We start from the raw sequence: 17,891 nt of genomic DNA, 5'->3' as shown, positions 1-17,891 counted from the left end.
GTTAGGTGATGAAGAAAAGGAAGAAGACAAAAAGTCTACCACACTGCACCAAAGGATGCATTCGAGACTGTCTCAAATATTTGGACCAGCAGATAACCGCTACAGCTTTGGACTATTATGGACAAGGAAGGAATGTGATGCAGCTGCAAAGTGAAGGTTTAAGAAATTCCAACAGAAAACATTTTAAATATTTAAATATATTTTCTGTTTCCCTTTCCCTGTGTTATAGGTGTGGTTTTTTTTTTTTCTTAATTTTGATTTATTATATCATTTTTGACCTTTATAAAGGCGTTGTTTCATTCTCTTCTGATTATCTGATCTTTCTAGTGTTCTGACCACTCCCAGGTCCCAAAAGTGAGGGTTAATTGAGATTCAATGTCAACTGTAGTTGCTAGGTGATTGTGGGAACCACTGTAGAAGAGGATAGTCATGATGGGAAGCACATCCAATCCAATACCAAGGCAATTTGAAATTGAGATACTCAAAAGTATCTGAAAGAAAGTAGGGTGGAACACTTGTCTTGTTGCAAAATGAAGTGTCTACTGATTTCCTGTAATTGTGGCGTAAGTCATTGCTACTGCATGTATGGGTACACAAAAGCAGTCAGTTTTCTTTGCAAAAAAGAAAAACAATCTATAACCTTTGAAGAGGATGTGGCACAAAAACGTGTTTGAGGTGAATGACAGATGTATTCCACCACCTCATGTGGATGTTTTGTGCCCAGATGTGCCCATTATGACAACTCACCTTTCCAGACACATGAAACGTGGCTTCATCACTGTAAGTAGACTTCTGTGAAAGACCATCTGCCGCCAGTAGGTGGGAGTCATTCCAAAATTCAGAACCTTATTGTTCCAAGCACTAAACACTTGTCACAGCTGTCACAGGTATGGTTTTACAAGCAAACATTTGCATAAAATGTGCTGGACTGTCGATTGCAGTATTTGCCATTCTCTGCTCTCCAGTGTTGTCAGTTTCTATGGGCTCCCGACAAATGATTCCCACACACAGTCCACCTTCTCTGCCGATGGTCCCAGGCAGCCCATTTTCTTCAAAGTACATAAGCAGCCATTCTCACATAATGTGTTGTACCACCCACAGATTGTTTTGTCTGTCGGAGCTTTCGCCAGTATTTGGTACTGAACCACCACAAGTTACTAACATTGAATGAATTGAAGGACAGAAACACCCATGTCCCTAAATTATATGCCATGTTCTAACATGCCTACCTCTAGTGGTGTACATTGAGAATATGCAGTGGTGTGTATTATGAATCAATTTGGGGATGTGCTCTAATACACGGATACATGTAATTTTTCTGAATGTCATGTAGTTTTAGAGGTTGCCCTGAAATTACTTACGAATGATCCTGTATATTTCTGAACTGGATTTATTTACTCTTGGAAAGAATAACTATGATTTGATGTACCTGATATAATTTCAAATAATTGCATCTGTATTAATTTCATATACATTCCTTCTGCCGGGCCAGCCGGAGTGGCCGTGCGGTTCTAGGCGCTACAGTCTGGAACCGAGCGACCGCTACAGTCGCAGGTTCGAATCCTGCCTCGGGCATGGATGTGCGTGATGTCCTTAGGTTAGTTAGGTTTAATTAATTCTAAGTTCTAGGCGACTGATGACCTCAGAAGTTAAGTCACATAGTGCTCAGAGCCATTTGAACCATTTGAACCTTGTGCTGGGCTAATCCAAGGTCCTCCACAAATGCTACTCTCCCACAAGTGGTGTTAGTGTTCAAAAACAATAGGTGGATAGATCAGTGACAGTGAAAGTTTGAGTCAGGCATGAAGGTGTGCTCAGATAGCCTGTAGATTAAGGTGACTGCTCATGATATAGGAAATCAGTTAGTCCTGTACTTGTACAAATTTTCAATTTCTGTTACATAATGGCTAGATTTTAAGCAGTTTTAGTTGAATTTGTGTTTGATAATTAAGGGAGCCTATTAATTTTATTTGGAATGATACAGGGTGGCCCAGGGGGTTTGGTAATATTCAAGGATAAGATAGGAACAATCATTTGAAGCAAAATGTCTCTTAAAACAAGGGCCATAAGACCTATGAGCACTTCTTCACCTTCAGTACTGTGAAGCAAATCTCTTCTCCTGCAAGCCCTTTGCTTTCCGTATTTTGGGAGAGAATAGTATGGACCAAATTGTCTAGTAAACTTAGGCTCTAAAATGCATACTGTAGGAGCTGTGAGCACTACTTCAGTATAAAGAGCTGGGTTTCATAGTAGCAGAGATGAACTAGTACTCATAGCTCTTAAGGTATGTGTTTGAGAGCTCACTTTTACTAGACTGTTTTGCTTTGAATGATCATTCCTGTCATATCCCTGAATAGTTACCATTCCTCCTGGGGCTTCCTGTATATGTTCGTAACCATTTCATTTTGATGAACGAAGAGCGGTTTTCCCACAAAACTGCATCATAGCTCATGGCACTCAGTTTGAAGCTTGTCTACCGTGCACGAAATACAGTGGACTCTTGTTAGCACATTTTTGAAAGTACTCCAGCTTTTGAATGTCATAAGCAGGTAAACCTGCTATCAAAAAATACCTAATTTAGTGATGATTCTATTTTTCATCAGTGAAAGTGTGGAATTAAGAGTACCCCATTTGGGGTAATATGTGATCTCATAACTCCACACTTACTGACATGCTATCTCAGTAAATTATAATGCAAAATACTCCTTTACATGAATGTGTTCAGACTATCACACTCACAGACACTCAAAATTACATCTTAGTATATAAGAAGTAAAACTGTGCTATAGTGTCATGTGGTGTAGAAAAATAAAAAAAGTATGCTAATGTTACAATCTTTATTATGCTTCTCAAAACAAACAAGTGTTGTTCATATAGAATGGATTAGTGAATCACCACAGGTAACTGAATACGGGTTGTCATTTCAATGAATTGTCAGTACATTGGAAATCTTGTTGGCCTAACTGTGCTGTAACACAGTAAGGGACAATGCATAATTCTGTCTTCACAGATGTTTGAAAGACATATCAATAGTTCTTCTTGTTCTAATTTTAATATTGTATTTTCCATCTTATGTAATACATTCATCACTTCTTTGATGACTTCAAAACTCTAAACGTAATGCTCAACTGTGTCTATTGCTTCAATAGCTTTTGACACTGTAGGGACTTCCACAAAGGTTTTGGTTCATTCTCGTCTTCACTTCTTGATTCTGTGCCAACTGTTCCTGCAAGACTTAACTAGTTATCATAGACTGACTAACAGCAACACCTTTGTCGCATTAAACATATTCATCAAAGCTAAGGTAGTCAGTGTTTTCTTCTTACCCCGTTATTTGTTGTCATTGTTCAGCTGAAATTACCCCGTGTTTTGGCATGATGTCTTCTTTAAGTATCTGATGTAAGCCAGCCTTCATGAAGCAGCTTGCAATTGTGCTGTCTTGTACAGAATCCTGAGGTACTGTATGAAAAATGCACAGTGTCTAAGATAGTAACCATTCTTATCGTGATGTGGACAAGGTAGCCTCTTCAGTCAAGAATCTTCCTATATTTTTGTTTCAGGTGTTTTGTAATACCTTAGTCAAGCGACTGAAGGCAGGAAAAAATGCTGCATTTATATTATGGTACTAGATACAATGTATCTTTGGGATGCACTGCACGCTTGTCAATAAAAAGGATTTTCCGCTTTCTACTTGCATTCCAGGCATGCAAGAATTGTTCGAATATAATTGTTACCCATGCATTTGCATTAAATATACAGGGTGTCCCAAAATAATGTATTCACTCTTTGAGACTGAATATCTCCTTAATAAATGAGATATCAATACAGTACAATGTTTGTAATGTACTTTAAGGTCCTACTAAAGGTGGTAAATGTTCAACGACGACTTGGAACAGACAGTGACATTCTAATTCTGTTGCTCCTAATGGAACAGCATAACAGGCTTGCTGATTTTGCTCTTTAATATCATCGGGTGTTTATGGTCTATCAGTGTAAACTGTGTTGTTAAGAGTAGCCCACAGATAGATGTCTAGAGGAATTAAATCAGGAGATAGTTGGGAGCTTCACACTCCCTTCTTCATCCTGTCCATCTGGTTAGAAATCTATGATTGAGGAATGCCCTCACATCAATGTGAAGGTGAGATGGTGCCCAATATGTTACAAATAATGATCCTCATTTTCAAAGAAGCCATTAAGATCAGGTGTTACCATATGCAACATTTCTTAGTAAGAGTCACCTGTGACGGTGTTTTCAAATAAGTACTGCCAGCACGTTAATCTATCTTGAGTATCAGTCTGCTGTGGTCTAACGTGCCTTTCCTCGGTTGCGTGTGGATTCTCAGTGGCCCAGTGCACGCAATTATGGCAATTAATTGTTACATTAAGTGGAAAGGTTGCTTCATCGGGCCAAAGAAATAGAGCTTGTAAACGTTCCTACGCAATGCCCCTTATTGATATCCTGCAACTTTCCTTCAGTATCAAACTAGCTCGGATTCTTGTAATTGTTACGTTTCATTAGTTAAAACTTCCGGGCTGAGAGGCCATGGTCGATCTGTAAAACTGCTTCTTCCTGACATTTCGTTGCCAACTGTGGGCAACATCTTCTGAGGTGAGTCAACAACTACTGCCAGGTTGTGGAGGTCCCATTTATATAGAGCACATAGAGGGCACCACCATACGTCACGTGGAGTCGACTGTAAATCTCTCTCTGACTAACATCATTCTTGACTGAAGGTAATCAATTGTAACATCGTTGGTGCGAAGTTGACCTCCATATCTTATCTAGCTTTAAGCCTTCTCTTCTCTATTTAAATTATTGTGGTGTTTCTGAATCTCTCTAGTTTTTCCATAAATGTGTGCATAATAATGAGATTTCCTGTCACAGATAGACTTACAGTAGACTCCATGCGATGTATGGTGGTGCCCCCTACGCGCTCTATTCAAACGGGACCTTCACGGCCTGGCAGCCAGTCATTGACTCACCTCGGAAGATGTTGCCCACAGTTGGCGACAAAACGTCTGGAAGTAGTTGTTTTAAAGATCGACCATTGCCTCTCGGCTTGGAAGTTTTATCTAATGAAGACGCCAGCTGTGAAAGCCTACTCGTTAGAATTATTACATTTGTTGCTGTGACGTTCCAAATTCAACCCTCTAACATTGTCGTAACTCACTCGCATTCTCTGTTCTCTTTTAATACTTTAGCATCCATTACCGTTGATTCAACAAGAACGCCATGTTTGTTTACAATCCTGAAACAAAAGAAAGCGTTGTCATGTTTTTCATCGCCTTCTGAATTATTACCTGCAAAAATTGTATTTTTATCTCCTTTAATGAAAGATGTTCAGTTTCAAAGAGTATATACATTATGTTGAGACAACCCTGTATATTTACAATGAAATATCTGCACTTTTTTAAAGCAGTGTGGGCTCTTAACTTTACCAGTTATTAGTTGCCGCTAATTCATTACAACTACCTCCAAACACTGCTTGTACATCACAGGTAAAGTTTAGGTGCAGTCCACGAAAAACATTTGGACTTCCAATCAATTGCTGTTTATTAAACTGCCCAGCCAAATCAATATCAATCGCCTTCAAACTGCGATACACAGGTACACTACGCCGCCAGCAACGTCGGTAACCACGTCGCAGAGGCATTGCTGTGGCACGTTAACACAAGTGAACGTAGCAAGCCAACGCCCAGCGAGACACCCAGAGGTATGCGTCCGCACAGCGAATGACGCTCCGTGCTGCGGCGCAGCTGGACCCCAGTAGCGCTTATCGCAACCACAACTACCGGTCGCCACGCACTCGCACAGCGCCAGCGTGCCTTATCAGCCCGACCGGAAGCCAATTATTCTGCAACACGGGCCTAGTAGAACTAGGGCCCGTGTTGCCCGGCAGCCTCGTGCAGCGGACGCATAGCTCTGGGTGTCTCGCTGGGTCTTGGCTTGCTACGTTCACCTGTGTTAACGTGCCACAGCAATGCCTCTGCGACGTGGTTACTGACGTCGCTGGCGGCACAGTGTACCTGTGTATCGCAGTTTGAAGGCGATTGATATTGACTTGGCTGGGCAGTTTAATAAACAGCAACTGATTGGAGGTCCAAATGTTTTTCGTGGACTGCATCTAAACTTTACCTGTGATGTACAAGCAGTGTTTGGAGGTAGTACCTGGCTCACACTTGCTGTTGTATGGGGCAATCAAGCAGATTATGGTGGCCTTGAAGCATTTACAGAAGCTAACATTTTGGCTTGGAAGACATGGAGTATTCCTGAGACTACAGTATTGTTAGCTAAACAGCCTTATGGTACTCTTGTTCCAAGCATGCCATTTGTTTTGACTACGAGAAGGAAGAAGAAATTGAATGCTGATGAGTACCTCTTTTTATGGGCGAAAGTCGGCAATGGCAATTGTAAAATAAAGATCAACGGTGATTGTATGATTTATTATAGACAATAAAGTGTGTTCTGTCCTTTCCTTATCTCCCTCCCTTTTTTTATTCAAATAATGTATTCACTTTTTGTTTGGTGGCCGTGCTGCTCTTGGTTGCACGCTAGGCGGGTCGCCTTGAACGGGACTTAGCCGCTGCACGAGGCTGCCGGGCAACACGGGCCCTAGTTCTTACTAAATTTTCCACTGTCGCATTTTTCTCTCCTGAACTCAAGAGTTTTGCAAGGAAAAAGATAAAAAAATCGGCACATTTCATCTGCATTAAAGACATGATTGGGAGTGTACTTTCCTATGATTTATGGAAGAGTATTTTTTCTTGACTGAACAGTATCAATGTTTACATTTCCAGCTCCACCTTTAACACATTTATACACTACATTATGTATGTTCTTGAACCTTTCTATCCAACCATTGCGTGCGTTGAAATCAGCAAGTCCCAACTTTTGCTCCAAATAAAGTGGTGTGGCACGAGCCATAGTACTATTAAGTGGAATATTCAAAGCATGTTTTACATTTTCGGAAACTGACCATAACACATTAATTTTTGTTCTGTTTTCTCCTTCCAAACTTGCTCATGTAATTATTTTTCATTTGCTCTTGATTGTATTTAATGTTGATGTTGGATGAATATGTAGTTTTCGTGCTGTATCAACATGCTTTGAGTGTTAAATTTTGTTCACTTCTTGACTAATGTCCCACTGTTCTCCATTTAACTCTGTCTGTCTCTTTTCATGCACGATGTACTGGTACACCGCTAAAAGAAAGAAAAAAAAAAGGAAAAGAGAAAGAACACTGGCTGAGAGTCAAACATTAAATGCAAAAAAAGAACACCAGCAACTGAGTTATGCACTATTATTGTTTGGTTGCTACAGGAGTTAGAAGCAGTCGGAGCTACTGCCAACCTATAAGAAGTATTTCTTCATGTCATTTCTACCATAACAAACAATCTGTATGACTTGCAAAGTTGCCAGCATGGAATAGCACTGTCCAAAGATATTAGAATACATGGCAAGAGTCACTCACAAGTGGGCTGTGACCTGTGACGTCACTATGAACCCTCTTGCCACAATGCCCTGTGTTGAAGCTTGTAGATACATGGTGCACATGTTTAATTCATATGCAGGTATGAATTTAATAGAAATTTTCCATCTTCAGATAGCTTACAGAAATGGAGCCAGATGATGTCGACAACCGCCAGCATTTCGACAAGAGCATGCTCTTCCATTTTCAAGGCAAAATGCAGCAAGTAAGCACTGTGCTAGGGAATTTGAAACACACACACACACACACACACACACTTAACACTAACGCCATAACAAACCAAAGATGACCGACATCAGAATTTATCGATAGTGAAGTTAATAATCAGTTGGTAAAGTAGTGTAAAAAACATTGTCCCCCTGTTTTTTGAGGAGAGTGAGAGCAGGGTTCCATGTACAATTTAAGCATAAATCTCCATCTCTATTTGCTTGTGAATTTAATCTCAATTGCTTCCTTAATAACACTGTCCCAATAGCTGGAAGTGCGCTCCAGAATCTCCATGGTGTTATATTCCATAGGTTGATCGGTGCCAAGACAATGTTCTGTTGAGGTGGATTTGCACGATTGTTGTAAGAGTGTGTACCGCTTAGGCTCAGTACGCCACTCCTCAACAGTCCTGATAGTCTGACCAATATACAACATGCTGCAACAGCATGGAATGCAGCAGGTACTCACCTTACACAAACCAGGATCATCCTTTATGGAACGTAAAAGGGCTGTGTTCTTAGACGGCAGTCTAAAAACATACTTACTGGTGGCAAGTCAGAACTGGTGGCAAGTCTGAGAGACTTGGTATCCTGTTCATTGACAATGCTGTTTTTGCTGTTACAATATGCATACATACGTAACAAGGGGCAACGTTCTGTTGTGTGTGGAAGCTCATACTTACTTATCTCTGTTTATTATTAATTTTTTTTTGCCTGAAACCAGGATTTTACATGAGGTGTATTTTCATTGATTACATATTCGAGTATGTACTTTTCACTGCTTGTCTGTCCATTTGTATCATCTGTGTGCCACAATAAATAAAGACACAAAGGAATTAAATACATTAGTTTCAATTTATTTCAAAGGGGCAAGTTGAAAATGTGTACCGGACCAGGATTCGAACCCAGGTCACAATAACTGCACGGACATCCTTAGCACACCTGTCAGATCCAAGTTCTCGACTTACATCACATACTACTGATGTAGTTCCCCTGCTCATTAGCCTCATTACTCGCAGCACCTTGTCAATTCCCATGAGTTCCAGTCCGGTCTACATCTGCACTGAAGGGATCAGTCGCCATCATTGCCGTAGTTATATGTATATGTGATGCATGTTCTTTTTGGCTTCTCCTCCCCCCTCCTCTTTTTTTCCTTTCACTTATGACACTAAGGCTAACTGAAAGTAAATTAATCTCATTGTGTGACAGCAAAGCTTATATGTTGGAGGTGATGGTTTTGTATAATTTATTTTGAATATAGGATTGAAAAATTAATTATAACTTAGCCACACAACTTATTTGTGAACTCTGATAATCTGTAGCACAATTTGATAAAACACCCATTCACTGAAAGTACACATAATCCAGGTTTCACACTGTGTTGTTTGTGAAGCAGTAAAGTAGATTTACTCATGTTACAGGTTATTATGGCAACGAACCGCGCTGACACTCTCGACCCAGCACTCCTCCGGCCCGGTCGTCTTGACCGCAAGATCGAATTTCCTTTACCTGACAGGAGGCAAAAGCGGTTGATCTTCTCAACGATTACAAGCAAAATGAACCTGAGTGAAGAAGTGGACCTGGAGGACTATGTTGCTCGTCCAGATCGCATCTCTGGTGCGGACATAAATGCCATCTGCCAGGAGGTGAGGTTGAAAATGTCCTCAATTCACAATAAATGAACTTTTGTGCATTGAATTATCTAGTCTGTGTATACTCTGCATGCCACTGAACAATGTGTGGAAGAAGGAAATTTGTATCAGTGTTAATATTACTCTGTTTAATTCCAATTTTAGATCAGGCAGGGGAAAAAGTTGTCCATAGTTTGTAACTTATTCTCATCATCTGTGCCTAAGTTATGTTGAAACAGTAGTATTGTTGAACAGTCTAAATCAAATATAGATTCTCAATACTTCACCGACTGGGGTTCTTCAGAATGAAGTCACATTTCCTACCAGTGACTCTCATCAGTGTTCCCTGAGCACCTCTGTTTAACTTTTCTGTGGGCTATACCAACTATCAATCTAAGCAGTGTCACTAAGTTCCCTTGATGTTTGATGCCAGCCTATCATAGTATAGATGAATAGCAATGAAAGCCATAGAACAGTGAAATGTGAATAACGAAAGACGTTACATCAACATTTGTGATAGAATATTTGCCAGTGGTGTCAGTTGTTAACATACTGTGAGTGAATCAGTACCTCAGCTGGGGAGTAACCTATGCACCTGTAGAATCAGTACTCAGTACAGGATCATAGATTAGCAGTGTGTGATTGTTGAAAGCCAATTATGTAGTTCGCTAGTCATGTAGCCAGTCATTGTTTCAAATATTGTTAAAGGTAATTACAGAATGATCATTGTCACTTGTACAACAGTGAACCCCATAAATTTAACTGTAAAGTGGTCAGTGAACTTTGGGACATAGCCTGATCCAGTGATACGGGCAAGGTATGGAAGCACTTCTGTGAGCGAACGAGTTGGAGCTCCCCTCCTGCTGGAAAATGAACTTGTCAGTCATCTTTCAGTTGTAGAAACAGCAATGACAGCACCCAGTTGAGATAGTACATCACTACTACAATTTTCTCAGTGGAAAAAAGATGCTTACACCTCTATTTTTTATACCATATCAGACACTGTTAGCTTTGCAGAATCTTGTTCATGCTCAACATCCGCCTTGACATTAATTCATTTTAACAGTTCATCTTTCCAGTCAAATAAAATTTTACCCCATCATGAGACACAAACAGGCAGCAACATTATCTCTGAATACCTTCTGCATGAGATCATAAAAATATTTGTTGGATGTTGTCATTGGCGAGCTGTAAGTGTTGCACAACCCATATGCCACATTGTTTCTTATAGTCTTTGGAAACATGTTCAAAAGATTCAAGATTACAATTTGCATCGTATGATTTAAGAGTTTGTGAAGCTAGTGCGCTCTCTCTCTCTCTCTCTCTCTCTCTCTCTCTCTCTCTCTCTCACACACACACACACACACACACACACACACACCTATTTGGTAGTTGTCCTTTGTTCTCGTGTAATTGTGCACACAATTACAGAAAGAACTCAATAATAATTAGGTGTCAGTTACACATCAGTTAATGCAGAGATTATTATTGTTTGTTGTAGCCATTGCCACAATTTCCAGAAATTTTTGATTTATTACTACGTGGCTGATGACACTAAAAAGTGAAACTATATCGTACAAAATTACTGCCGGAAATGAGAAATCACTAAGTGGCACATTACAGTGTATTACTCTGCCTGTAAAAAGATCAGAAGGCACAGAGTTTGCATTGAGAGTGTATGAGAGGAGCCTGGTGAGCTGCTACTGTCTGTATAGGTAGTAATTGAGATCTCATTCATAAGTGGATTATGGGGGTGGTAACTACATAAATGGTCATAGAGATAATGATATTATTTTGTCCTGTGTCAACAGTAAAAAGTATATTTTGTTGGATACTGTTAAATATCTGTGTGTGCATACATCTAACCTCTTTTATTTGCTTAAATATACAGTGATAGTGTTGGTGCAGCACACTGGTTGGTGGTGGTGGTGGTGGTGGTGGTGGTGGTGGTGGTGGTCTTCAGTCTAGACTGGTTTGATGCAGCTCTCCAAGCTACTCTATCCTGTGCAAGCTTCTTCATCTCTGAGTAACTGCTGTGACCTACACCCTTCTGAATATCTTTAGTGTATTCATGCCTCTAAGAGTTTTACCCTGTGCACTTCCCTCCAATACTAAATCAACGATCCCTTGATTTCGGAACCTGTTTTACTAACCGATCCCGAGCACACTGGAGCTAAGCAAATTCTGCACGAGTCGAAATAAATGATCTTACTCTTTTTATTAATTTTTGTTAAATTGTGACAAATAATAAATTTGATGTTTACTACCACACTTCTAAACGTTCATTGATGCACATAATTTCAGTCACTTGAGTTGCAGCATAACATAAACTAGCCATCAATTTCTTCCTATCATATTGTACTATATAATATTGCTCTGTTCATATTTTTACGTGGTATAATACATTCCAAATTTCATTACAAAATTATTTAGTAAAATGCGGTTATCATTGATATTTCTCACATTAATACATCACTTTATGGAAATATTTGGTTTAACATGCATAATTCTATTAATAATACTACCACTACAGAAATCGGTAAACATTTTCACTGCTTTTTTAAAAGCTATAACACAAATTTGCTTTTTTTATTTTGCACCTTGTCAACCAGAGTCAAATTCTTACTCTGCACTTTTTTCGATGTGTAGGTAAATTAACCACAATAAATAGTATTAGAGCACAATTTATTTACTTCTAAACAATTACATAGCATTGAGGTGCGCACAGAACATGAGTTTATGTGAGTTGTACTAAAGACTAACTGAACTACACCATTTAAGGCCAACAGTGATTAGAGTAGAGCTCTTCAAATGTAGGGGAATTGGTGTCGAACTCAACATTGTGGTTTCTGGGGAGAGTCTTTCCAAGATAGTGGTGAGGGTTCTTGGTCAGGGGCTGCTGTAAGTGCCACAGAAATGGAATTGTTCATTGACCTCGCTTGTTGATGGTGACAGAGAATACGGTGATGGAGTTGGTAGGACGTCGACAATTAATGGGTAAGCTGGCTCAACTAATTCAAATGACGCTGTTGTAAGTTCACTGTTGTATAGGATTTGCACAGTACTTTTCTTACACTTCAAATAGTGGTAAAGGCCAGACTAAGGAGGTTTTAGTGATGGTGGGTAGTGTCTGGGCGTAACATCTGAGGTTTTCTTAAAGTCCTTATGAATGAAAATGTTGGCTTTAATGTGGGAGGATGCCGCTGTAGGGTGAAGCTTGGAGTTTTGACTTTTAAATTCCTGCAGTAGGAACAGCAGTTACGGTGTGGAGGACGACTATTGTGGGATGATGATGATGCACCAGTCACTTGCTGTTAAACAGATGGAGGGAGCGGGCCAATCTGGCCAATGTGGACATGAGAGAAACAGTGTGTCATTTCAGAAAATAGGACTACTGATTTATGAATGTGGCAGCCAACTTTGGCTGGTTAGTTGGCATGCTAAACAGTTTAGTCCACTAGTGAGAGCCCTTTTTTTCATACCCTGGCTAATGTACCTGTCCTAAATAAGCTTAAATGTGCTGTTAGATCTGGGATTTGCAAGCTGTGCACTGAATCACACACATGCTTGTGAAAATCAGCAGCTACGAATAGCCTTGTAGGATAGCTGCTGGCATTGCATCACAGTGATTTTTTGGTCCTGTAGAGGCACTTTTTTAAGGTGGTTCTCAAATCTTCTCTTGCCACAAGTTCTTGTAACTGCATATCAGTGATTCTGCTGGAATGAATTTATGAAAAAATCAATATAAGTGAAATTGTTTTCAGTCTAAAAAAAAAATAGTGGGCAACTCTGTTACGTGTCATTTTTACATGTCTCAAATGTAGTAAGCTGACTGATAAATTCTAATTACTGCAGGTAAAAGTATCCTTGAGTCTTTTGAAGGCAAAAGTGGTGGTTTTGTGGGTAGCGTATGCTATGGAATGTCTCACTGGATGACCTCTTGTATCGCGATCAACTCCAAATCCTAAGCGCTCCACTGGTCTGAGTGTAAGTCCATTAACGTTTTGATGGAGTGCCACACCAATGCCAGCTAACTTGTGTCTACTACAGTCATGGCAACGGGACCCAGGTGTGCGAGAAGCAGCATCTTGCCTAAGCTGGACTTTACGTGCATAAACATGCACTGCATTTCCATAGTCCCCAACCTTCTGCAGTGACCAGTAGTGTTGTGGCCAGCCAAAGCTACTATCTGGGGTGCTTGCTTCATGGCTGCACCTACCATGAGACATAGATAAAAACTGAGTAGGCCTATTCCTGATGATCTTGCTGTTGGGGAACCAGTGGGGTGGGGTATGTCTTGTGTGCCATCAACAGTCTCCTTAAGGGGGCAGAAGACCACTCCAAAAACTGGATGACCTAAGAATTGCATCTTGTCATTCCGGAGAACACCGTTCTTTAATCTTGTCCCTTACTGTCAGTGTTTTCCATGTGTTCCTTTTTTTCCAATTCTACAGAGAATTCTTACCTTATCAGTCAATCTAATTTTTAACATTCTTGTGTAGCACAAGATCTCAGACACTTTTATTCTCTTTTGTTCTGGTTGTCCCACGGTCCATGATCCACTATCGTACAATGCCATGCTCCTCAAATTGAAACCTATGATACCTATGTTTGATACCAGCAGACTTTTCCCCAGAAATGCTGTCTTTGCTTGTACTTGTCTGCATTACTATTGTCTTTCTTTGGCTTATTCCCAACCATATTCAGTAATCATTCAATTGTACATTCCATGCAACACATCATGTAATTCTGCTTTGTCTTCACTGAAAATAACAATATCAACAAATCTTATCATTGATATCTGTTCACCCTGAATTGCAGGCGCACTTTTGAACCTTTCTTTTATTTTTGCCATTGCTTCTTTGATGCATAGATTGAACTAAATCCCAGTCTTGCACCTTTTCTTAATCTGAGTAGTTCGTTCTTGGTCTTCAACGCTTGGTTCTTGGTTCTTGTACATATTGAATATTACCTGTCTTTCCCTATAACTTGCCCCTATTTTTCTCAGAATTATGAAATCTAACACCAATTTACATTGTTGAACACTTTTTTAGGTCGACAGATTCTGTGACACTGTCTTGCTTCCATCATCAACTGCAGCATCAGAACTGCCCCTCTCGCACCTGTACCTTTCCTAAAGCCAAACTGATCGTCATCCAACAGATCCTCAATTTTCTTTTACATTCTTCTGTATATTATTCTTGTGAGCAAATTGGATACATGAGCTGTTAAGCTGACTGTGTGATAATTCTTTCACTTCTTGCTCTAGGTATGAATTCTGTGGATGTTGTTTTTCTGAAAGTGATGGTGTACCACAAATCTCATACATTATAAACACGAACCTGAGTAGTCGTTCTGTTGCCATTTCCCCCAATGATTCTACAAATTCTGGTGGAATGTCGGCTATCTTTTCTGCCTTATTTGATATCAGGTCTTCCAAAGCTCTTTTAAATTCTGACTAATACTGGATCCTCTGTCTTTCATATTGAATCTAGCTTCTTCTTCTATCATGTCATCAAACAAGTCCTCCCCCTCACAGAGGCCGTCAGTGAACTCTTTCCAATTGTCTGCTCTCTCCTCTGTGTTTAACAGTGGAATTCCAATTGCACTCTTAAGGCTACCACCCTTGTTTTTAATATTACCGAAATTTGTTTTGACTTTTCGATATGCTGTGTCAATCCTTCAGATGATTCTTTTTTTCAATTCCTTCACACCTTTCTGGCAGCCATTTCGCCTTGGCTGCTCTGCATTTGCTATTTATTTTATTTATTTATTAAGTGATTTATACTGCTGTATTAATGTCTTTCCCCCAGACACTTTTGCACTTCTTCCTTTTGTCAATCAGTTGAGGTATTTCTTATGTCACCTAAGGTTTCTTCGCAGTGAAGTGTTAGTGTTAGTGTTTGTGTTCGTGTTCCTCTATCCAAAATTTTAGTGTCACTCTTAGAGATGTCTATTCTTCTACAACTGAACTTCCTGCTGTGCTTTTCCTTATTACAGTATCCATATCCATGGAGAATTTTAAACACTTATGATCATTCCTCAGTGCTTTAGTATCTCACATACTCCTACAGTTATTCTTTTGAACAGTTCTCTTACACTTACTAAATTGTGATCTGTGTCTATATTTGCTCCTAGACACATGCCTGGTTTTGGATGAAATACAATTCTTAAATTTTCATCACATTTTGCTGCTGTTCGTGTAAACAATAGTACACTGTCCAGATAGGTGAAACAGAAAGATAGTTCATTCAACACATTTTCAACAAATTGTTGCCTGTACTGTGCTGCATTATTCAGATTAAAGGGTATTCATAAATATTCAAACAGACTTACTTAAAGACATCAATTTTCAGTACTTACTGCATTTCATATCTTGAAACACTGTATGAGGCATAGTAAGTTTCTGCATACAAAAGCATAATTCTGATTGCTGCAGTGAATATGGTGGGATTACTTCACAGCATTCAGACATTGCAAGCCAAGTACTGGAAGGTTTGCCACGGGATGGAAAATACCAAACCTAGCAGAAATATGTGTCATGTAGCTATTGGAATTTCTTGGAACCTGAGGTCACTGTTTGCACTGCATTTGGCATTGTGGAGCTGTCCAAACATGTTTCAGCATGACACTCACTGTCAGTTGTTGTATGCATTGTTAAGTAACTTGTAATTTCTTGCTTTTGATTTAATTTCTTTTCGAGGTCTCCAATTTGTGGGTAGTTTTACCGCTACTGCCTTGGATGTGGAAATACAACACTACTCCTCTTGATGAGCTATTTTTTCTTCAATAATCTTTGAGGGCGAAAAACCTCTGTATACAGGTTCCTTTTATATGGGATGAAGGATTCAGAATGATGACAGTCGGGATTGACAGATCAGTTTATAATTCACTTGCTCTAATATCAATACAGTCATTGTCACCTTTTCCTGCACATATTCTAGGGATGACCTTTTCTCCAATGTAGGTCGGTGATTTACAGAGCTTTTATATTGAGCCTTTGCATGTGCTTCGTGAGATGAAGTTGGTTGTCCTCCACATGTAAATGAAACTATGAACCTGCACAATAGTTGTGTTCCTTGTATAACTGCGAGTATCATTCGTCAGTAAGAATGCATAGGGATGTATGTCACACTTGATATTTAACACCAAGCAACTCAGAATTGCTGGTTAAGAATACAGTTTATTTACAATTTAGAAGCATTTAAATAGTGTTGATGCACGCCTAGAACATGAGTGGTCATGAGTAGTACCAAAGTCTAACTGAATTGTACCTTTTTGCGTAAATGGCAGTCTACTGTGTCAGCAAAGAAAACACACTCCACTCAAAGCATTTGTGTAGCTTCTACTCCTGCAAGTGCATTTTTTATTGTAGGTCATTATAATCTGAGGCTATAACATAGTGACTCACATTGTGCACCACCGTTAAACAGTTATTGAGTTGAAGAATACACATACAAAATCATGTGTACAGTGGCTGTGTAATGGCAAAAATGCCTGAGCTGGGCTTAACAAATATTTTTCACTAACCTTTCCTTTAGATTTCCCACTTCTGAATGTTTTGTACCTGATTTCAAAAAATTTGCATTGAGTATTGACTTTTAGAGGTTTTTAACATTGTAAGCGTACGTCATAAATTTCTTTCATGAGCAATACAAGAAATTGGAATCTTGTTGTACCAAAATATCATATCATTAATATTTTTGCTAAGCCTTAGTGATAGATGTTGTATCTTGAAAGTTTAACTGTTGACAGTCATGTGATTACATTTTTAGTTTTTATTAAAGCCTTTCTCTTTCCAATAGCAGTAAACTTACAGATTAAGTTGCAATGTCTAGTGGAATAGTAACCTGTTTTTGAACAGCTCTTAAAATACATTGTTAATATTTGCAGCCATGTTTCCTCAGTTACTCCTTAAATTATGTTTATCATGTAGATGAGAATACATAATGCCTTTTGCAGCAAACAGTCAGTTGCAAAAGACAGATAATATTTACTCTTACCTATAAAATAGAGGCGAGTTGTGTAATATATTAGAGATTGGTAAGTTCATTTATAGACCTACAAAAATTGCTAAGAATTGGAAGTTTAAAGCATTTGGTTGCAGCAGCTGCACATTTTTCATGTATGTTTTTGTTTCAGGCTGGAATGCATGCAGTACGTGAGAACCGTTACATAGTACTTACGAAAGATTTCGAAAAGGGTTACAAAAATAATATAAAGAAAGATGAATCAGAACATGAATTCTACAAATAAACTGTTTCTAATTTTATACTGTTTACTAATAAATTTTGTTTTGTGTTCAGTTTATTGGAGTATTTTGTGTGATTGGTATTTGAATTGGAAGTGTTTCTTTTTTCTGATTTAATGGTGAATACCTCCATAACTTTCCAGTTCTATGACAAATGAAATCATTTTGTATAGAGAATAAAACTACATTAAGAGCAGTGTTACACATATCACTGTTCGAATGTTGTGAGGTGACCTACCTGTGAGCCTTTAGTATCACTTTTTCCACATTTGTCACTAGCAGCAGTACAATGACCAGTTTAAAGACTGTTTAC

The 17,891-nt window shown here is 39.1% G+C and overlaps 1 protein-coding gene across 1 annotated transcript in view; it reads left to right on the top strand.

Moving 5' to 3' along the window:
• Positions 1 to 17,637, top strand: part of LOC126210154 (26S proteasome regulatory subunit 6B) — a 38,677-nt gene extending 21,040 nt beyond the window's left edge. The window contains exons 7-8 of the mRNA XM_049939305.1: positions 9,118 to 9,342; positions 17,470 to 17,637. Of these exons, the coding sequence (XP_049795262.1) occupies positions 9,118 to 9,342; positions 17,470 to 17,583 (339 nt within the window). The 3' untranslated portion in view covers positions 17,584 to 17,637. The remainder of the gene's footprint in view (positions 1 to 9,117; positions 9,343 to 17,469) is intronic.
• Positions 17,638 to 17,891: the final 254 nt, after the last annotated feature.

The sequence above is a fragment of the Schistocerca nitens genome, chromosome 10 (genome assembly GCF_023898315.1).
Source record: "Schistocerca nitens isolate TAMUIC-IGC-003100 chromosome 10, iqSchNite1.1, whole genome shotgun sequence".
In the NCBI taxonomy this organism is placed as follows: Eukaryota; Metazoa; Arthropoda; class Insecta; order Orthoptera; family Acrididae; genus Schistocerca; species Schistocerca nitens.
The sequence above is the reverse complement of the archived record's forward strand: the minus strand, read 5'-3'. Positions and strand labels throughout refer to the sequence as shown.